This window comes from Sylvia atricapilla, chromosome 1 (assembly GCF_009819655.1).
Source record: "Sylvia atricapilla isolate bSylAtr1 chromosome 1, bSylAtr1.pri, whole genome shotgun sequence".
In the NCBI taxonomy this organism is placed as follows: domain Eukaryota; kingdom Metazoa; phylum Chordata; class Aves; order Passeriformes; family Sylviidae; genus Sylvia; species Sylvia atricapilla.
The window spans coordinates 35,857,307-35,880,087 of NC_089140.1; the positions used below are offsets into that span (position 1 = coordinate 35,857,307).

General features: G+C 38.3%; 1 protein-coding gene across 1 annotated transcript in view; it reads left to right on the forward strand.

Moving 5' to 3' along the window:
* Positions 1-13,449, forward strand: part of PLCL2 (phospholipase C like 2) — a 100,334-nt gene extending 86,885 nt beyond the window's left edge. Inside the window, exons 6-7 of the mRNA XM_066319596.1 lie at positions 3,381-3,490; positions 12,181-13,449. Of these exons, the coding sequence (XP_066175693.1) occupies positions 3,381-3,490; positions 12,181-12,360 (290 nt within the window). The 3' untranslated portion in view covers positions 12,361-13,449. The remainder of the gene's footprint in view (positions 1-3,380; positions 3,491-12,180) is intronic.
* The last annotated feature ends 9,332 nt before the right edge of the window (positions 13,450-22,781 follow it).

Consider the following 22,781-nt stretch of genomic DNA (forward strand, 5'->3'; position numbering starts at 1 on the left):
TTGAAATCTCAGCACACTGTCATAAACAGTAGAGTTACCACAGTCAAACAAGTTAAAGAAAGATAGAAAGTAGGACTAAACCAGTCAGCCTCACTTCAATATCATGAAAGGTGGGATGTCCACCCTTGGTGATGCTGAACAGCCACTTTAGCACAGTCCTGGGCCACCTGTTCTCTCCAATCCTGGTTTGAGCAGTGGGGTTGGTCCAGAGCTGCCTTCCAGTCTCAGTGATTCTATGCAAATAAGGAAATTTTAGTAAAGAGTCTCCAGTCAAAACAGCTTTTTTGATCTGAGCTTTCTGGCTGAAGGCAGCAATCAATAATAATTTCATTGTAGATAAATACATTTGTGCAGTGGGCAAAAATTGAAACAGAGAAAATACCGTCCAAACAGAAGAGCACACATCCTATATATTCTTCATGGTCACAACTCAGAAAGTTGTGAATTATATTGTTCTTAACATCTGCCACAATAAATGGAAAATATGACTAATTTGTGCTTTCTTTGATTGAGGTGGTATGTGCAAAAATATAGTGAGTGATACATCAGGTTAATAGTATGGCTGTTATCATTCAAGAGCTCTCAGGCAGTTCAAAATTACTAATTGACTAATAAATCTAGGAGTAATTAAGCCTCATAAAAGTGACTTGTTTACTATATCTTAATGAGAGTGAGAGCTGAATTTTTACTTGCAAGGGGACAGAAAATTGTGTATATAAAAAAGTAATTTAAGGTTGAGTTTTATTTGTAGGCATATCCTAAAGGCACATTTATATGGGTTTATATCATCACGTAATTTCTTTTATTAATTTAACTGTAAATGAGAATGTCTTTCCTCTTTTTTTTTCCTTTTTCTGTTAACTTGTATTAAGTTTAATTTTGGAATTTAACACTTGTCTTATTCCTGTGTCATGGTTAATGCATAAAATAATTCCAAGGGAAATGCAAGAAAACCAAGTGGGAACATACAAGAATGCCAAGAGAGATATGGTCAACAGTTAATTTTGTTGTACCACGTTCATGCTCTAAAATTTAATTTTCCATATATTGTATAGCAAATACAATTCATTTGTTTCAGCAGATGGAGACATGGAGACAAAGAGACAAAATAATTCATTTCAGTTAATCAGGCAAGAGCTACTAGTGGAAGCAGAAATAAAAGTCAAATCTACATGTCCCTGCTTGTATGTTTAGGCTCAGAGTAGGATAGGTTTAGCGTAGCATGATGATGAGGAGTTGGCCGGTCTGCGAGAGATGTTGAGGATAGGAGAGTGATCAGTGCTGTTTAAGCAGGGGGCACCTGTTAGCTGAGGGTTTACATGTGTGTGTAATGGTAGGGTGATTTGACCTTTCATTTTCTGAATAAGGGTGATGAGATTTTCCTGGCAACTTCCAAGTGTTTTTAGCTGGGGTGGAATGGCTTTGGCAGGACAGAAAAGTATCATGGCATGAGTGTAGACCTGGAAGAGCATCACCACACAAGGTTGTTGGTGAGTGTAAAGGAGCTTTCTGGATGGCAGAATACATGGTCATCATTGTGTCCACATCTGTGATATCAGGAACTTCGTATACATCAAAATAATCTGAAATCTACCAAGCACCAATTTCACATTTAACATGCAGGCACTCAGCAGTATTCTTAATATCTGTCTGAGTGGCTTTAGTTATCGATTGCTAGTGTCTACCATCTTAAAAAACAATAATTGGTAAGATGGAAATGAGGTATAGAACTTCAAAAGCTTACCAGTATGTATCAGAATTCATTGTACAGATCAGAAAATCTATACTGTTGTGATGGCTCTAGAAGTGTAATATTGTAAATATGGATCTGATAATCTTTCCATAATCATATTGGGAGTTTATTATTTTGGTTGATATGAATGAGAAGTGGATACTTACAACAAAGATGGGTTAATGAATTTTAATTTCTCACCTGATTAGAAATCTGTTTTGGGACAATATAAAATGAACATTATATTTGAGACTGCAGAGGCAGAGCTATAGAGAAATGATTGAAATAAAAATGATACAGTATGTTAATTCAGGGAAAATATTTGCCATTTATTTTTATTGTAGCAAAATTTAAAATAGTAAGAAAAGGTAGAAAGAACAATTTTGCCTTTCAAATGAATCTATCAATACTTTTAAAAATGTGTGTGTGCATATGTGGGAGTAAGGTAAGGGAGTATACAATGAAAACATTCAGTCATCTCTCTTTCTTTTAATGAGACCTGAGTGTGGGATAAAAAGATTCTGAAGAAGAGATAATGTCCTTAAAAGTCAGTCTTCTCACAGATTGACAGCCAACCCGAGTTTATATGCTTATTCATGGTAATTAAGTACATGTAAATTTTTAAGTACACACACTCACTGGGCAAATAGAAGATCATAACCAACATAGTTAAAATTACATTTTGTGCTTTAACTGTTACATTCATTTGGTGTATGTCACAACTACTTGCTAACCTTTGGCCTCAAAATACCCTGTGTGTTATTAGAGATGGTGATCCTGAGAGCACAACTGAGCTGTGACTTTCATAGGAGAGTAGCTGTAATCCATGTTAGGTTGCTCTGTGTACCCATGGAAGGACCATTTGACTTCTCCTGTGTGAAGGAAGCTTGTTTTTGTATGGCTTGTAAAAGCAGCATGGAAAGCAAGTAATGTTTCTACTACATGTAAAATATAAAAACAAACTTTGGTTGGTCCATTCAGTGCTTAGATCAGGCTAATATAAATTTTACCAAAAATTTTTGATTTGGAGTTCGACAGATACAGGTTTCATGGACACAGTAGTTTACATGGTACAGTAAAATGTCCTTGGCATTCCTTGTCAAGTTTGCTTGGCATTTCTCCTTCACAGTTATTCCTTTATTCTCAGGGACAAGGTAAAGTGTGTATCTTCCGGGCAGACTCCACCATAGAAGCTGTAAGTTGGACAGCTATGATGTAAATGTATAAAAGAGCAAAGCACAAATGTATAAAACAGCAAAATTTATTGGGCTAGAGTAATTAATGAAATTACTGTTTCCATCCTGTAGTAACTACAAAAAGGTTTTTGCATGAGGTACAACAAAATCAGTTGTGCTTAGAGATTATATTTCTATAGGAAACACTTGCTGGGCTCCATCTTTGTATAGCAATGACCTAACAGGTGCTTCAGTGGATTTTAGCTTGGAGAGATTTGCATATATTGGCATGTTGTATAACATTGCATCTTATATCAGATAGATTTGTGCTTAAAGAATAAAATTTCTGAAGAATAAAATTTCTGAAGCTTTTTCACTGTTTTTTTGCCATATTAGTTTCAAGTTGCTGTCTCTATGATGACAAAAATGCACTAAAATTGATACTATATTTGTTCCTCTTTTATTCTCCACAGCAATGGAGTTTCATGAAAACCTGCACAATATAGGAGCAAGAGAAGGCCTAAAAGAAAGAAAACTGCAAAAATCAGTAGAAAGTTTTACGTGGAACATTACAATTTTAAAGGTAATGTGTCTTCCTGTGGTTAGTTACTGTACTTTTCAATAATACTTAACAATATTAGTGTCATTCTAATATTGTTACTGGTCATTACTCTGTGTCACAGTTGAACTGGATTTATTAACTTCTGTAATCATAGTCAGTTTGGTTTATATAACCTGAAGCACAGCAGTCTCAATGTGACTTGTCATTCTCATGTGGTGTTATGGAGGCTTATTTCATTTAGTTTGTTTGACATTTTCTTCTTGCAGTCTTTTAACATTTGCAGGATCCTTGGTAATCTTTAATACCTGACTTAAACAATGAGTCTTGACTTCTGCAAAGTGGCTCAGGCTGGAAGGAAGCTATGCCATTGTTTAAGCTTGGTTTTGTGATTTGAAAGGGAATAAGTGTTAAGGTTAATGCAATTTCTGAAAAACAAAAGGAAAGCTGTTACTGCTGCAGTCAGTGATGAATGGTGATTAATGGTAGAAGCAAATTATGTTCATAATCCAGGCTGGAATAAATTGAGTGTATGAGCTGGAGACTCTCTACATTTTGTCACCACATTTGCTTACATTTTGATTAAAGAGTAAATGATGAAGTATAAGAAAAGCTTTCAGCCAGAGACCCTCAGGAAACTAGAACATGGAACAGTTCAGGTTTTGCTATTGGTGGTCTTTCATCTCAGCAGAGTATATCAAAATTTCTAGAGATAGCAAAACTGCCTCCCTTAATTTATTCCCTTGACACTATTCTTCTAGATCAAATTATTCAAGTTTTGTGTTTACATCCACTAATGAGTTCTTCTCTCCCACTCAATCAAATATTTCTTCACTACATTAAACAAAAACGTCTGTTTTAATTATTATGAAAATTATGTTCCCCTACCTAGTTTTTATTTTTAGTTCTTCTTGAAAATATCATCCCATACTGCCTCTTCTTACAGTGAACTATGACAGAAAAGCAGCAATGCATATGTATTTCTCCACCTTCCCATGTTGGTTTGAACTGTTAAGCTTTTCATGATGTTGCTTGGTGCTCCAGTCCCTCTTGTGTTATACTGCACAAATCCAGTGCTGAGGAAAATCAAAAAAGTGGTGAAATTTGCTACAGCATGTACAGTTAATACATTCTAAAAATACACATGCAGGTTCTGCTTACAGGTAAAGGACCAGAACATCACATTTCCTGTATCAGAACAGTTTCCTGAAGACAGTGTATAGGATGTGTCGGCATCAGTCCTGTGCTTCCTAGGGGATAGAGAAGAGTCAGTTCAGTGGCTTTGGGCAAATGTCAAAGAAATAAATTCTTATCGCTTCTTTTCTGTCAAAGGTGTCAGATACCAGCTTGGATAGGCAAATCTATTTTAATGCTTCCTGAAACAGCAGTACCTTTGCTTCATCTCTGCTTTACATTCTGAACAGAAGGGTTGGTGGGGGAGAGGTTTGCAGTTGTGAGTGATGGAAATGTGAAGTCGTGATTTCTGCGTTAGCCAGGAATGGGAAAAGCCACATGGTAGGTCTGGCTCTGAGGAGCACTGAAGGGCTTGTGTACATGTCCTTAGGATTAACATTATAATGAAGTTAGAAGACCTTCCTTTTGAGGAGATTATTGAGAAATCTCTTCAACATGGACTCGGTGGTATTCTTCTACTCAGAGATTAAGACCCTTTCTTTAGGAAGGTACAATTTGTCCCATAATTAATACTTTAGTTTAAAAAAATTGGTGAGATTTTAATCAGTCTGTTCTTGAAACTTTAACAGGAGGCATTACAGAAAGTTCTGGTATGTTGTTACATCTTTGAAGTTATTTACTGCAGTTCAGGTACTGCAGTTCAGATAGGCATCTGCTAAGTGTTGTTGCTCATGTTCAGATGTAGAGAAGTTAAAGGCTGAGATTTGTTTCAAGTGACACACTGAGGTTTTTCACTCCAGACTCTTTAACTGTGGGCTATAACCATACTCTCATGCCATATAATTAAGCAGAAATTAAACAGTTTCTAAGATACTATTTTCCTGCCTGGAGAAAAAAGATCTGTAATCATAATTTTGATGTAACTGTCTTTCCATTGCCATGTTCCCAGTTCTCAAAAGACTATGCGTGAACAGGGATGAAAAGTGAATGTCTGCCTTTTTTTTGAGTAGAAATTGAGTACAAGAGCAACAATCTGAACAACTTTAAGAATTTCTTTTATGTGTTGAATTCCCTGCCTTCTTCAAATTAACTTCCTTCTCAAATAGTACAAAAATCCATGTGAAAATATGCAATAAATACGTGGACTCTTGGCTATGAGATAGGAATTACTGTGTGGCTCTGAGCAGCTTTACTAAAAAACCCTACATGAGTGCCATCCTTGGCCCCTGCAGGGAGGACTCATGCAATGTTCACATGGTGTGGCTAATGTATTTTCCAAACTGATCAAGCTGCATTTTACCCTTGAGACACATATTGATAATTCTCTTTCAATTGGGACATTTTGACTGCAGTTGATGCAATGGAAAGTTTGATAAAATAACAAAATTGACAACTTAATTCTAGGGAAACTTTGTTTAGAACATCTGACACAGTTATTAAGTATCTCTATGTGTTTTGCATGCACATGAATTACAGTTGCTGTTTTAAAGGATTTTTCTTAATTTGAATTAATTTTTCTTAATTTGAAGCCATGTGACAAATTTATTATTAGTATAGTGTGTTTGAATTCAGCTGAAATACTTTCATCCAAATTGTGTATGTGTGCATGCACACATGCCCATTCTTATTCACCCCATATATGTACACAGAGGTATTTAACTTCACAACATCACTTAGAATAAAATTGGTTTGTTGCCTGATTTAGAGATTGTAAACTGCTAAAATATTCAACTGTTTCAAATTGATAGTTATTTGCTAGTAATTTATTTATTTATTGTTACTTCTCAGGCTGATAGAATTCATATTTTCTAAACATAGATAGTCAGACTTTCTGCCAAAAGTACTCTGTTGAAGAAGGAAAATTGCTCTTAAGTGCTGTTGCAGCAGACTCCTACAACCTGTTGTACAAATTTATGGACTTGACTGGCATAGAAGAACTTTGAGGAAAACCCTTCTAAGGCTCAGATTTTGAGATGCCCATAGGAAGAACATAGCAGCATCTGTAAATTAGTCTTGGCAATGAAGAGCTGTTCTAGACACGAAGGGAAAGGTCGATGGAAGTATTTGGAATGAAGGTGGGACTCCTAACTTCAGCATTTGTTAGATGTTTCTTGTTGGCTATGAGCTTTTAGGCATGCCACATTATATGATGTGATTTACTTTCTCTTGCGAGGCATGCAGTCCACGGCATCTGTTATATCTGTAATAGCATTGGTTCTGCATGTACAGTATTTTTAAAAATGTATTTATAAATGGAACATTCAAAGCACTTACAGGACTGCAGCTTCTTACCTTTTTTTTTGAATAATCTGAACTTTTTCCACCAAGTGAATTCTGGCAGCCATGGAACATTCATAAAGCCTCTGATAGTCAGTGCCTGGTCCTGTAAGTCCTCAGAAGACATCCCAGTTCAATTTAAATACCTGAAACTACTAGTCTCCTGATGTTGCTGGACTGATGGGATTTTGGCCCCTTAATTTAGAAGTTAGGAAATTAAGGCCTTTATATCCTAATTCCAAAACTGCACTCAGAGCACGTCAGCTGGGCATGGAACATTGTAGTGTCTCACAGAATAACAGGATGGCTGGGGTTGGAAAGAGCCTTAAAGACCATCAGTTTCAACCCTTCTGCCATTGGCAGGACACCTGCCACTCAACCAGGCTGCCCCAAACAATGTTCCATTGTACTCTGAGGAACACTTTGAGAGAGGGACAGTGGCTTCTTACATTTCCTGATAGGAGCTTCAGGTTCCAGATCCTGAGCTAAAGACCAGTCATTAACGATAGACTTTTTTGGGATTTTTTTTTTGCGTGGGGGGGGGAAAGGGTGCTCATGCAGTTATTTCAAATGTCGTCTGTACAATTTTACTTTCAGGTTCACACACCTAATGAAGAACCATTTAATTAAAAATCATGAGTGACTACATAACATAGCTTATGAAGGTAGCTGTGCTGAGACATTCTAGTTGATTCTATATCCAACTGACTCTGAAATGGTATCTCATTTTGGATGTGCAAGAACTGATAGTAACCATTTTGGATTTGTTTTCTGTTACTATTAAGGAGGTATGATATAAAAACACTGTCTCTTAGCCAAAGTTTCAAAAACAAACAGAATGTTTTTAAAAGGATTTAAGAAAAAATAAACCAGACTAGATGACATGGGCAAATAGGGGCAGAGAGGTTTAAAGGGTACTGAATTTGGCTTCCAAATGAATCTATATTCTTTATTGCTGCTGTTTACTAAAAGCTTTTGAATGAATATCAGTTTTGTTCTTTGGTTTTCTTTAAGGTCTTTTTACATGTCTGCCTAGAAAACAACTTTTTCTGAAGCCTGTAAACATGAAATATTCAAGTTACATAGAGCTCAGTTCTGTGAGTGAATTTTAACCATGGTGAAGGAAAGGGAGCAGTGGTTGCTGTGTGCTGCTGTGAGGAGAGCACTCTCCCAGTGCTCTGCAGGGCCTAAATCCATCCTGCTCCCAGTTGAGAATTGCCACAAGCTGCCTGTTAACCACACTGCTGGAAGTAAATTCAAGTTTTTTTGGTGTGCTTGCCAGACAACACTAAGGACTAAATTAATTTACATTTTGACTTAATCTGAGATGAAAGCCTGGTGAAGGCAGCCCTTCCACACAGCAAGAAACACACTGGTTTGCTTTTGCAACTGCTTCAGATCCTAGCATCGAGTTCTCTATGCAAACCAGCTTTGTTTCTTGGAAAGTGGGGTTTTGGTACTCCCTTAAAATAAATATGCTTGCCTAAAGTTTGGGCTCTTTGTAGGTTTTTGTATTGAATTTACAATATGCATTTTATCAGAGCAAGTTGCTACAGTCATTTGGGTCTGCTGAGAAGGTAAAAGACCCTGGAGTTGTCCACAGATCTGAGAGATTCCCATGTTCCAGCTTGCAGTCAACTGACTTTGCTATGAAGTCAACAGCATCTGCTGTGAAAATCAGGACGCATAGAGTATAAAGAATTGAAACTGAATCTTGAGAGCCCTTGGAGAAGAGACATTTGATACCTAACCAGAAAGAAAGTCTTTGAGATATTGTTTCATTGAGTCTGTGATGGCAGTTTTTTCCCAGATCTGGATGACTTTTTAAACTTTCTGCCTTTCCGATGCATTGTGTTACTTTTCAGTGGTGTTCACTGTGATGACAACTTGAATTTTTGAGATGCATGTTGTTTCATTTCCTCAGCATATGTCTTCATGATCGTGTATCAACAGAACTAGGCACTTCACACGAATCGTGCAGAGCTCTCTCACTTGAGCTCTGGCATTTTTGGTAGCAGTGGTTGGCTCTTGCTTTATCTTGAGATCAAGACCTACCAGCAGATAATGACAACCCAGTTGGTTTCACAAATATTTTTCTGAGTTCAATGGCATTCAGAAATAAATTCTGAACATTGGAGAAGAGAGTGATGAGCACTGATACATTTTTCTATTTCACCCTGGTCTGAACATGATACCACTTAGTCAACTGTGTTTAGTCTGAACACCTTGTCTGCAATAATCCAGCCATTTATCCTAGATCCTCTTGTGTCTTCAAAGTTCATCTTCCCTGATGGGAATTGTCCAGACACTCACAGTCCCTTGCTGAAAACCAGCCATTCCTGCTAAGCCCCGATTCCTTCTTCCCGGCTTTCCTACATCCATTACTCTTTTTCCACTTGGTGCCTAGTATTTTCTTCTTCCTCCTTGTTACCTCTTGAGATTCTTCCCAACGAGTGCTAATTTTCATTTTCTCATCACCTTACCCAATTCATTGCATTCAGCAGCCTTGTCCCTGCTCAGCGTTTTTTTTTTTCTTTCTCAGCAGCTTTTATTCTCCTTACCAATCTCTCACTCTTTTTGAGTTGCTAGTCCTTCTACTTGTGTATAATTTTTAGGCTACTTTCAATGCGGTGAATTTTGTCGATCTGTTTTCTTTTTGTATTCCAGTCCCAAATGTTTCCTCAATCTCTCCCTTTCTCTGCTCACCTGTCACATCCAAATTTAGTGTTGTTGCACTGTTTGTGTTTCACAGTCTCCTCTTGCAGTAAGATCTAGCATCTGCCCAGTATAATGCAGTCCAGCTTCCTTTTTTGCAGCCCTAGGCTTCTTGCCAGGTCAGTCCCAGAGATTGCTCTTGCACCCTCTTTTCCTCATCTGCCTCTTTTCCAGAGTCTGTCTCAGGCCCTTCCTTTCTCCCCTCTAGGCTTTTGGACTGCCTGCACTGGCAACCCAATCTTTGTGGCTTGGAGAAGCCATCCAGGAAAAAAACCCAACTTTTTTCCAAATGCACATTCATTATTCTGTGGGAATGGAATACACATTGTCTTGCCACATTGCTGGAGCTGTCAAGAGATGAAGGATGATGAAGAGTGGAATCCTGAGTGGTTGTACTAACCACATTCAAAATCTGATTTTTGTTTATTAAAAGCTCGTAACTTGGATCTACTGCCCTGTAGTCATTTGAATTACAAGTCCCTACCCCAAGTGAGAGTAGGGAAGGGGGTATAGAAGATTGTTAACAAACTTCTGATGGCATTTCCCCATCTTTATTCTCAGAACTGAATGAACCATATGGATGAGGTTAAAGAATAATATTAAACAGAAATAATAATAAAATCTACCAAATCTGCCAATGGCAAGAATCCTGCATAGAAAGTATCAGCTTAAGTAGTTAAAGTTTGGCAAGCATATAAGTAACTGAAAACAGGGGTGTTTTTTTAACTGAGAAGTTTTGGGCAACCTTATTAATAGACTGTTTGCTAGCAGCTCTGCCTATAATAAACAACTTGATTAAAATTCCAGAACTATATTCTACTAATCCATGTAAAACAGAACTTGGGCTAGAAACAGATGCACTCCAGATATGACTCATTTAGTGTGCTGGAGTGTTTTAAATTAGCTTTTAGTTGTTTGTTAGTTTGGAAAAAAGTATGTAATTTAAAAAAAAAAAAAAAAGTAGCCCTGGTTTTCTTTAGAAGAAAATATTACTGAAGCTTGTGCTTTGATTGATGACATTCTAGATTTTTTCCTCTCTGGTGATCAGAAAAAAAGACTTTGGCTATTAAGGTCTTGGGTAAGGGGAGGGGGACATTATTTCTTTTAAGAAAGTAATATTTGTTTTCAGTTTGTGTGTCTCAAAAACATAAGTGTGCTCACTTCATTGGGTAGTATTTATGTTTTGAGTTGCTAAAGAGGCATCAGAAGTATCACACCATTAGTGCACATGTTTTTATCTGACTGCTATTCTATCTCTACTCCTATATTTTTAAAATCAAGAGGTAAAAACACATTTCAACCTTATTTGGCAGAGGAGAGGCAACATATGATCTGTGAAAGAGATACTAGCGTGTCTTCAAGAGAAGTGTCTGTCATGATAGAGAATTTATCCAGGATGGACAGACCTGACAGGAGAAGGTGCAGTCAGTGTTCATTGGACCCATTGGTACTGGCAGTCTCAGGGAACTACAGTACCTGGGCTTTTTGTGTGTATTTCTCTCCTTCAGGTATTTTCCTGTGAGCTATGGAGCAGTTCTCCCTCAGGAGCACGGGCACAGCACAATCACTTTGGCCCTTGCAGACTTGCTGCTCTTGTTTTTGAACTTTTCTGTGCCCACCAGTAAGACAGACATGCTCACCATGTGCTATACCCTTGACCATTTGCTCCAGGTGGGCAGGATAGGCAGATACCAGCTGCAGGGAAGGCTGTCCACAGTCTACCAGTGGGAGCTGTTGCTGTTGGAGGGCTTTAATCAATATGAAGACATGGAGGACTGTAGAACAAGAGCCAAATCACCTAAGCCTGGGACAATTTCTCTTACAGCTTTGCTTTTAACTTAATTGATATGAAGAGGGAGAATGATGTGGCTCTCTCAAGTATGTGGTGGACTTGGCAGTGTTAGGTAAATGGTTGGACTTGATGGTTCTAAAGGGCTTTTGCAACATAAATGGTTCTATAATTCTGAAGAGGGATAGCAATAGTGCTGAACTTCAGACAGCCTTGTGAAGTCTTTGTCATCACTGTCCTTTTATGTATTGCTCACCAGTCTGTGTTTTCATATTTCATGCATTGACAAGCACTGGTCCTTTGCCATCCTCCTATTGAGTGAATCACATCTCTAAGAAAAAAAAATCCCTAGGAACGAAAAAAAGGAGGAAAGCTTTAAATGGCTCCCTGAGGTATTAAAATCAATCATCACAATTTTATGCAGAAACATTTATATGTTATGCAGAAACATTTATAGTCCCCATGGATTAAAAATACAGCACTGATTACTTCCTTAAAAACAGTTAGGCAGAAATTACCTATACCCTCTTGCTAATGCCACCAATCAGCTTCAGAAAGCAAAGAGCTTGATTCTTTCTAGCACCAAATTATCCATATTTGGGCTTTGTTTTGGTTTTTGAGGAGGTTGTTTGTTTGTTTCATTGGTTGATTTGGTTTTGGTTTGTAGTCTTTTTTGGGGTTGTTTTTTTTTTTTTTTTAGCAGGACAGCTATGCTTCTAATCTGAAACAAGCAGAAGGGTAAAAGAGAAGAGAATGCTGTTATCAAATGTGTATTCTAACTGCATTTTTTTCCTTACAGGGACAAGCTGATCTTCTCAAATATGCTAAAAATGAAGCACTGGAAAATCTGAAGCAAATCCATTATGCCACTCTTTCATGTGGACTTAATAAGCCAGGCACTGAAAATGCAGAAATCTCAAAGCCTCGTCGAAGTCTGGAAGTCATACCTGAAAAAGCAGGTGATGAAAATGGAGAATGAGAGAAGGCTCTTCTCGTAATTTTGGAGTTTATAACTCTGTGACCAATTGTAGCTGCATAAGACATTTGCTTTGCACTTACTGTTGGAAAATATTCGGAATTTTTAAAGCACAACTGGAGAAGCTAATTACAATCTATTGAAACTGTGAATGTATGTAGCAACTCTGCTTGTGAAGGCAATGATTTTGTGTAACATGGAAATTACATTATTGGCCTAAATATAGCATATATATGTAAAAGATACTGTAATTCAGTAATCACGTGCTGAAAAGTTCATTGTAATGCCATCAGGAAATGAACATTTTTTAAATGAGCTGTAACTAGCAGGAAATTGGTTGACAGAATTTGGCAAGAGGCCTTGATTTTTAAACCAATTTGATGCAAAGGTTGTTTCTTTCTTTGCACAGTTTGTTAATTGTGCTGGTGAGATATATTATTCTTTTGAAAATCAGGTCTGAAAAAGTGGAATCCACAAGTTTCACACTATATGTAATTCAGCCGCTTGGATATTTGGGTTTGAAGTGATATTGATTTTATTGTTGAGCCATAAATTAAAATGAGAATGTAATTAGACAGTGATCACTGACTTCAGTGCACTATAGGAGAGCCATTATGTAAAAGGAAAATGTGCAATCAATCTGATAGCCTATGTCAGAAGAAGATACATACCTATTTTGCCTAAAATCTTCTGCAAATGTGTGTAGATAATGTGACCAAACCGCAAGCAAAATGATGTAAATAGTTTTTCATTTTGTGAAGTGAAGTGCTCATATTAAAGAGTTTTATGAGATTGCTCCCAAACAAGTAAAGCTTTTAACTAAATTTTAACTTTTTTATTTTTTGAGTATTTTCTTCCTTACAGAATAAGTGATATCTCAATAAGCAGGTTTGTCAAAAAAATAAATCAATTGCTGTTCTGATGCTGTTTTGGTTTTCTGACAACATTAGGTAAAGGTATTGTAGCTGATATGCTCATTGTAAAATGACTATACCAACCTAGAGTGTTCTCTTACTGTTTCTGATTTAACAATAAAATGGACTATATAATTACAGAAGCTAATAAATTTGAAGAAAAACAAGTGAAATCCTACAGAGATCAAAATGCACTTTTTGTTCAGCTGAGGGGGAAAAGGGAAAGTGGTGATGGTTGTTGAAAATCATTGACCTAAGTAGAAGTCTTCCAGACATGCATTCTGCATGAATTTTTGTTTTAACCAGTTCAGGATGCTCTTTCTGCACTGAGAGTGTAATGAAATCTACATATTTATAACATCCTGTAAAAGTCAATAGAGCTCTGAACAGGAACAGTTACAATGTGCAGTTACACTTGGACTTCATTGAATTATTAGGGACTTAATTTATTTTCTAGTCGTTATAAAATTAAGGTGGGGATGGGGCGGGATGAAAACAGTTTGCATAGTAAATGTCACATCTTGAGCCTGCACTTTTAAATGTCAAACTGTATGGGTTAGGAGCAGTTTTAGAAGGTGCTAAGCTCTTCCAGTATCTGGTTACAGACTGTGTGCCTTAATGTTAGGATCTTGCCAGGAGTGAGTTCTATTCTGTGTGGTACATAATGAAGCATTTAACCTGTGGTAAACACCTGCAAGTGTTGCTTTTTAGGCAGTCCTTTTCTGTGTTGGCAGCCGAAAGTCTTCTGATGGAACCTGAAGTTGATGGGAAGCAACTTGAAATTCACACTGTTAACTGTATTCTGAGCCACTGTGAAATTAGTCTTCCAGGGCCAAATCTATTACATCTAAATCTGATTTAGTTTTAAATCTATCTACAGCGAAACAACTGTGTTAGGTGAAGATCTATCTGCACTGTCAATATGCAAGGTCAGTTTCACTTTATCAGAAATTCCAAATCCCAGACCGTTGGAATTTTTTCTCTGACTTTTAGTCCTAATTGAAAGATGTAGGCTGTGGGAAAATGTCGTCACTATTCACATTATGCTTCAGAGAGACCAAAACCAGTAAGGTTCCTTTTGCAGTCCTGCCCCAGCACTGTTTGCGTGGCATTCACAGCATGACATAAATTATGTCACAAATGAATTGTTTCTGTAGAGTCTCTTCCTCAAACCAGGTTATCAGAACTGATGTCTTGGCGATTCTTAGCATTTATGTATTTCTGTTTAGCACATTACAACCTGAACAGAAGTGTGGGAACATTGAAAAGATTCAACACAGTTTGATGGTTTTTCCTGTGTTTTAAGGCAAAAAATAGTAAGTGAAGAATGATTATCACATAGACAAGGGCTGAGAGATTTTGAATGTTCCACTCTTACAATATATGTAATTGTTAATTTTTCTACCTTGTTAAAAAGGAAGATAATATTTTTGAGTAATATGGATATATAACACATTTTTTAAAAACTTAAAATGCATGCATTTAGCTAACTGGCCCTTTAAATATGTTAGGGTCTGATTTTAGTGCTGATTCCTTTACATGGAGCTCACTTTTGTGCATTATTCATGCTCAGTCCAAATCTGTATGTACCATAAAGTCTTAAAGTGAGCTGAGTCAAGTAGATACTCTGAAAGATGATGTGTAGCTAAAAGTGCTTCGGAGAGTTTACATGTTGCATGTTTAAAGAGTTCAGGATAAACACTTGCAAGCAAAGTATCTGGCTCTATTGGTAGCCCAGTGATGATTTCAACACCAAATGTATTTTTTTTTCAGTTGCATTCTCTTAAAGCATTCTTTGCATCCGTATTATTAACTAATAATTTTTTAACAATGTTTATTTTAGGTTATATAGAAAGATGCAAGCAAGACCCAGCGGAGTATTCTAAATAAAATTAATCACAGATTGACTTTGCACTTTTTTGGGGCCTTTATTTTCTTAAATGTGCTGTAATGCAGTTGAACTGTTTATGTAGTTTTTAACTGTGGAAGATGGACCCAAATTATGAGTGACTATTTATCTAACTGCCTTTTTAGCTTTTGTTTTATTCCAATAATGATTGAATGAGTACATGGCAGTATGTTGCTCAGTTTAAAATTAAAGGATAATTGGGAAGGGACATGTTCACATACAGATTAACCATATAGACACTGACAGTTAACTCTCTTTTTGGACACAAGAAAAATGTTAAACAGTGCCTGTTTGAAAAAGGAGTACCTCTCTAAACCTCCTCTGCAGTCTTCCTCTCTTCCTCATTGCTTTTGCTTGGTGCAGTACATAGCAGCCATTGGATATTTAATCACAGAGACAGGACCATGCCTTCCATCCTCTGTACACACCAGCCAGCTGTAGCAGGCAACTCTGTTCTCCAGGAATCCCCCAGCAGCAGTTGCCAAGGGACACTCCTGAGCCTGGTGATGCCACCAAAACAGCAAAAGCCTTCAAAGCAGAGCTGAGGGCTGAGCTCTACTGTTGAAGCTGTGGCTTTTCTGATGTCCATGGTAGTCTTCTAATCTAGTCACTAGGACTGGGGTTTAAGTGCAATGTTGCAAATTTTCCCCTTTTTCTCTGGTCCTTCTTTCTTTTTGTACCTTCACGTTGTTCTGTTGCTGAAGCAAAGAGTGCTAGAATGGTGCCTTGCACAATTTCACGAGCTGGCCCATGGTGAAAGATGCTGTATGAGTCAACCATTTTTTCAGCAAATTTGTACAGGACAAGAATAATTTTATAAGACTCCATCCATGGCTGGTTACTGTATTCACTTTTTCCTGTTTTGAAGTTGAAACAGCAAAGAGAGATGATTCAGAGTTGCCAGCATGAAAAATAGAAGTGAGCTCCAAAAATTTAACACTGGTCTACTAATCAAATAAGCTAATCTGAAAGGACACAATCCTTTGCTTTTACAGTGCTTGAGTATCCCTTCCATTTATATTGTTTCCTGACATAGTTCTCTCTGGCATGGATTTTAAAAGTAATGCTGATTTCTTCTTGATGTATTAATTTGCTGGCACAGATCAAGGAAGCTCCTGAGTGTCTTGTGCATGGTGTAATAATCTTTGAATGAGCTTTAGCCTACCTAGGTTTGTATTTGTGTTAATTGAAGGTTAAAAGTTAATACAAAGAGTGATACTTGCAAGAAGGGTAATCATACAGCCATAATCATGGCACAGTGTGCCCTTGCCAGAGGTATGTTCTTCACTGTGGAATCATTTTATGCTTATATAGCTGAGAGCTAGAGTGCTACAGCTGAAGGATGATGAACCCATGGGTTTTGATACTACGAGCAGAATTCTGAAACTGATGATGTCCCCAGCTAGCTTCTTTTAACTGTAATGGGTGTAGGACTTTACCACATTTTTTTTCTCTGTTCACACCTACTCATTCTTTACACACCAATTAAACTTTCTAAATGGAGTATTTAACAACTTGGTTTAAAGATTAAGAGATCTGCATGTATCCTGTAAGGACCTTCAGTCTTTTGATCTCCTGTAAACACTTCAATCAAACCCTCCACCATCCTCAACACTCCCTGATTCCTGTTGCTGTCAGTATTATGAAAGCAGCTGTGGAACAGATCAGTCTAATAATTTTCAAAACTAACCCGTGTGATGTTCTTTAGTCATTACAACTTGTTTGTTCTCAATAAGAAAAGGGCAGTAAACTGCCTAAGTAAAACTCCTGAGGTTTTCTAGTTATTTCTGTTTTAAGACCCCATTAAACTTCCCTTTCTGACTCATCACCTCTGTTCTGTGGGTGGCTGTGGAAACAGGGTAGCAAAAAGGAGCACAGCAGAAAGATTAGAAATAGGATTTTGTATACAAGAGAACAACAAGTCCTCACAGGCTTGGGGGAGCATTCATTGTTGTCAACCAAGCTGAAAAGCCCTTAAGGACTGAAAGGCAGCATTGAGGAAGAGAGTGACAAACAGAATTGGATGTTTTAAAAAAAAAAAAATAGCTCAGAAGTGTGGGTAACCAGAGGATGGGATGGTCCTAGTGCCATTCTGATGGATCCCTAATGCTTCCCATTGGTTACTGGTGCTTTGAGACAAAAGATAATGTTTCTTCCCATTACCATATAATCTAGTGTGGCAAAGAGAGCAGTGATGCTGGAGAGTGGTCAGGTACAAACTCCAAAATGTTAATTTCTCTTTTTGGGCCTAGATGCACGCACTGCTTTGAGGTTCATACTTTTGCCACTTGAGGTCATAGAACTTCCCACTGAGTGCCTCTGTGGCACAGCAGAGTCAGAGGAAGGAGAGTGTGTGTGTGTGTGTGATCACAAGGAGAGTGTTCAGGAGGTGACGTGGGAGGGTGGTATGAAAGGAGGCAGCTTGAGCTGTAGTGGGAGTAGCACAACCAAATAGTGATTCAGCTGTCATGAACCTCTCCTGTTTGTCAAGAGCAATCCAGCCTCGTTAAGCTATCTTAACAGTCTGTAGAAGAGCTTTCTGAATAAGCTTGGGTGTTTAATTAGTTGCCTCTTTTCCATGGAGATAAATGTGAGGGAGCAGAGACTCTTCTTGGCTGGCTGCAGCGTTGGCCTGTGTGTTGGGGACTGGCTGGGAGAGGGAAGCTGCACAGCCAGGAAACCATACGGGAACTCGAAGGCGTGCACTTTGTTCTCTGGCCCTCAGCTTCCTCCATCAATAAATGGGAGGAAATGACATCTACCACATTTTAAAGTAGCAGGAGAAAAAATACTGTGTAATGGCAGAAAAGAAATAACCCCCTCAGAAGGTGGCTAGGAGTGAAATGAACTGACATATAAATAAGTGCTTTGTGAGAGGGCAGCACTCTGTGTTAGAAAGCCATGAACATTAGGTTTCACTAGATACTGGTTTACAGAGTGCACTAATGCCTACGTAGCTGTTCCGTGGCATGTACTTAGCAGGCATTCTTAAACATGCTACTGATTGGTGAAAAGGGTTTTGAAATACAAATCCTGTCAGTTGATTACGAACTAACCATGTCTGTGTGAGGTCCCAGGTCTTGGAGAGTTCCAGTATTTTTCCTGTCTAGTAAGAGAGTAAAAAAGAATTTGTTTCACTCTTATAATACAGACTTTATGCTGTGGCTCACAGCACAAGCACTTCTTTTATTCTCAGATGTGTTATTATCTGGATAAAAAACCCAAAACCTCACAAAAATCTTAGAAAAAGCCTTAGGATTCAGCTGTCTCTGTTCTGAATTCCAGAACTGATGATAGCTGCTGTGATTTGGATATGTCCTTAGGCAAATAATGATTAAATTTTTCAATTATTAATGTATAACAAAATCTTCCATTCTTTATTTTTATATAATTTACTGGTGCTGCCACTTGTGCAAGGATTACTGAAAAAAAAAGCAATTTCATTTTATGGAGAAATAAGGACCACATCTTAGACCAGGAATCTGTTATTGTGGAGGTGAATGGTGAATTTCCTGGAAGAGTGATGGTCTGCTGCTGCATTTCAGAGACCCATGCCTCTGTCAGGGAGCAGTCAGTAAGCAGGACAGGAAACAGCATTTCACGAACATTATTCTCTAGGGTATTGGCACACAGTTGTACAGAAGCATACAGAAGTATACAACTTTTTTTTTTTTTTTTAGCCTTGATTCATTACCAGTATTCAAAGTTTATTTGTTTGGAGAATGTTGGATTGATTTGCTGAGTAATTTTACACTGCTATTTCCAACATGCTTTTAACAGCTAATAGCTGACAGATAGTAAGAACCAGACTGCATGAAGAGCACTAGTGATGTCAACACTGTGACAACACATAGTTCTGGACTGAAAATCTGGTCAGTATAATGTGAGCACAGCATAATGCTCAGAGAGGCTGCACTGGAGATGGTATTAACTGAGGAGACCTGTTAGCCCATGAAGAGGAGGTTGCAGCTGTTAGGAGATTAAGGACAGAACTGGGTATGAGAGATAGGATATGTTCAGTCCTGGAAGAGGAATCAGCTGCTAAATTCAGCTCCTTCCACTACCCTGTGTCACAGCCAAGACTTCTCAGACACGACAGTTCAAGATAAAAACTCAATTTTGTATTGGAGATAATTCTCTGTAAGTGATGATCTGTCACATGTGATGGAGCACTCTGACAGCATCTCCCCAGAAGAATTCTAGCAAAAGAAAAATGGCATTTTCTACCTACGTAAAATATCTACCACAGCTCAAAGCCCAGAGGAAAACTGCATGAACAATGATTAAATATGAACAGAGTGTTTCAAGCTAATCGGTGATGTACTTTGCCTACCATAGCTACATTAGCAAAAGTAGAATGATCCAAGAGTAGGACCCTGAAAAGACAACTTGCACCAGTAATGGAGGAGATGCACATGATGGGTGGGAGCACTATATGCTCTAAAATCCATCACCTCCACAGTTTTCATAATCCACATAGAAAAAGCCAACTTTAACCCAGTTTCCAGCAGTGCTATATTTGCCGTATACTTTCTTCCTTGTACACACACAAACTAGAAAATAGTTAATAAATAACACTGTAGTAAGAAAGATGGAATTGCAGCTTTTGTAAAATGCCTAAGTACATAACATGCAAATGACGGTGATGCAATTCCCCCAAGTGCTGAATCTCTGAAAATTAGACCCTCACATTTAAGATTCCATTCACAGACTATTCATTAAAGAGCCATATTAAAATTATCTTATGATCTGTGCAGCAAGTAGTAGTATCTATAACGCTGTAAGAATTGCTGTATTTCATTTGTGTATTGTTGTTTCATAGGTTCTAGGCTGTTTCAGATACAGATAAAGTAAGTAAATGGTGAAACACATTAATGAAATAAAAGGCTGCAAAATACTGAGATCCATAAAGGATTTCTCCATAGTAGCTAGTAGTTACAAGCCACAGGATTTCATTGAGGCTTAGCAAGCTCAACAAGGATACCACGCAATTTATATGGAATAACAGAGTTATAGTGTATTGCACTAAATAAAGAATGAGTAGATGTCATGCACCAGGGCCTTAAATATTCTCTGTTTCAGGCTATCTACTGAAACAAGTGGTACAAGTCAATGGCCAATGCCAGCCAGATCTCCTGCTGCAGATCTTCTGTTTTCTGTAGATATTTCTGTGTTACACTTAGTGCACATAACTTTTAATTAGCTTTATTGAGCCATAAACATGTAGAAAACAAGCCTTCCTCCTCCAGCATTAGTGATAGTAAGCAGGACTTCCCACAGATTTCAGAACTCTTCAGAAGCACATGATCACACTGAATACCACGAGCCCTGCCTGTACATTGGAATTCAGAGACCGGGTTGTGTATCTAAATTAATTTCCCAGTGATGTAGCAAAGTATTCATGAAACACCTGACATCAAGAGATGTCTTTAGCTTGGCAGGGCTGCTGATGGCTGCTGTGTGCTTGACAGACTCTTCTCAGGGAGCTCAGAAACACAATTTGGTCTCATTCTTTTTTTCTCAGTGTCAGCAGCTTCCAAACCTGCCGTTTCCATTGTGGTTTACATACTTCCCTCCAACAGCTACCACTGACCTGGCATGGGCTGCAGCAAGGCTCAAAACACCCTGCAGAGCAGTTTTGAGGCAGGGTACAGCAGTTTTTGAGTTGTAGAGATGAACCCTGCTGCTGAACTGCAGGGTTCAGCAACTGCAGCTTTATCCCAAGGCCCTGGAGGCAAGAGAGAAAGTCTGGAGAAAGGAATACTTTTCCTTAGTTGAGGAGGATTGGGTTAGAGGCACTATGGTGCCCTGATGGGATGAGTGCTAAGGAAGCTATACGTTATTGTTAAACAACTGTCCATCACCTTTGAGGGGTCATGGAGAACTGGAGAAATGCCAGAGGGCTGGAGGAAAAGCGGTGTCATACCCGTCTTCAAGAAGGGTAAGAAGGACCCAGGAAACTATAGGCCAGTCACCTCACCTCAATCCCAGGAATGGTGATTGAACTACTCATCCTGGATGTCATCTCTTTTCAGTAGTTCCTGCGATAGGACAAGACACAATGGGCACAAACTGGAGCACAGGAAGTTGCACCTGAACATAAGGAAGAATTTTTTCCTGTGAAGGTGACAGCACACTGGGAGAGATTGCCTGTAGAGACTGTGGAATCTCCTTCTCTGGAGATATCAAAAAGCCATCTCAACACGATCCTGTCCAAGCTGCTGTAGGTGAAACTGCTTTAGCAGGGGTGTTGGACTAGATGACCTCCAGAGGTCTCATTCAATCCCAGGGTGGACTGTTCTGCAAGAGCTGAGAAAGAAAGGGGCTGGGGACTGACAGTGAAAGCACTTCTGAAACAGGAGTGAGGGAACCCTGCAGTATTAGGGAGCAGAGGGTCACAGAGAAAGGCACGTGAAAACTAGAACTCTTTAGACACCTTTCTGAACCTTTCTTCTTGGCATCAGTCTAAGTATGTATCAAGTGGCTTGTAAAATCTTTGATTAATCTGCAGGGAAGAGTAAAAATTTATGAATAATCAGAAGAAAAACAATGATGTTTGGCAATGCAAAGAACAAGATAAAAATACTTTTATATATAGTCATATTGATATTTATGATGTTTCTATAAGGATAGAATAAAAAACCCAGAAAGGGATGAGAGCCATCCTGATCATACATTTGCATGTTCATAGCCTGGACTTAACTGTGGTTTAGGGAGAGACAGACTCTAAACAGAACTTTATCACATTCTGTCTTCCCAGGCAAAAATCAACAACTAGAAAGAGATAAGCATCTTTTGTCAAAATCAGGCAACAACTTTGGCCTGGGTCATTTCTAGCTGTTTTAGACTGAGCATGCAGAAAAAAATGAATCCTTTTGCAGTAATTGGTTCTGCTACTGTACTTATCCCCAATTTTCTGAACTGTCAAGCCTTATTTCTTCTGTTATGTAGATTGACAGTCCTCTCCACAGTAATTCTCATTATGGTTTGAAGGACACCATGGCCTACTTTTCTGGGGCGAGCACTGACCGAGGGAAATGTAGCCTGCCATTACATTGTCCATGGTGTTCTGTAATGCTGGTAGTGATATTTGGTTCCTTCTCCTATGCTGGCAATTTGCTAGACAGGAAGATTACAGAACTGTAATTCATCAGCCACAAGCTTGGGTGTAATAGACTGTGGCAAGGTGACAAGTGTCCCAGTGCAGATGATTTGAGCTGAAAAAACCAGGGGGATTTCAAAGGTATAGCTGCTATTTTTAGGTATTTTGATGCAGCCACTTTGAATAATAATTCACTCAGGATTACAAAGGGAGAGGATGGGCTGCTGAAAAGAGAGGAGGAACTTCTACTAAAACATGTGGTGGAGGGCAGGGTTTTCTCTGCGCTTGTCAGTCCTCCTCTGAAATAATATCCCTCATAGAGTTCTTTGAATTCATTACCAATTCGATATGAAAAAGGTTATGTTTCCAGCAAGCCTTTCATTCTTTAATTAGATTTTTCTGTTATTGATGCTCTCATAATAAAGGTTATATTTGAATGGAACTTATACACTTACATGACATTTAAAACTGCATAGAAACAGTGTGTGAAGTCATTGCA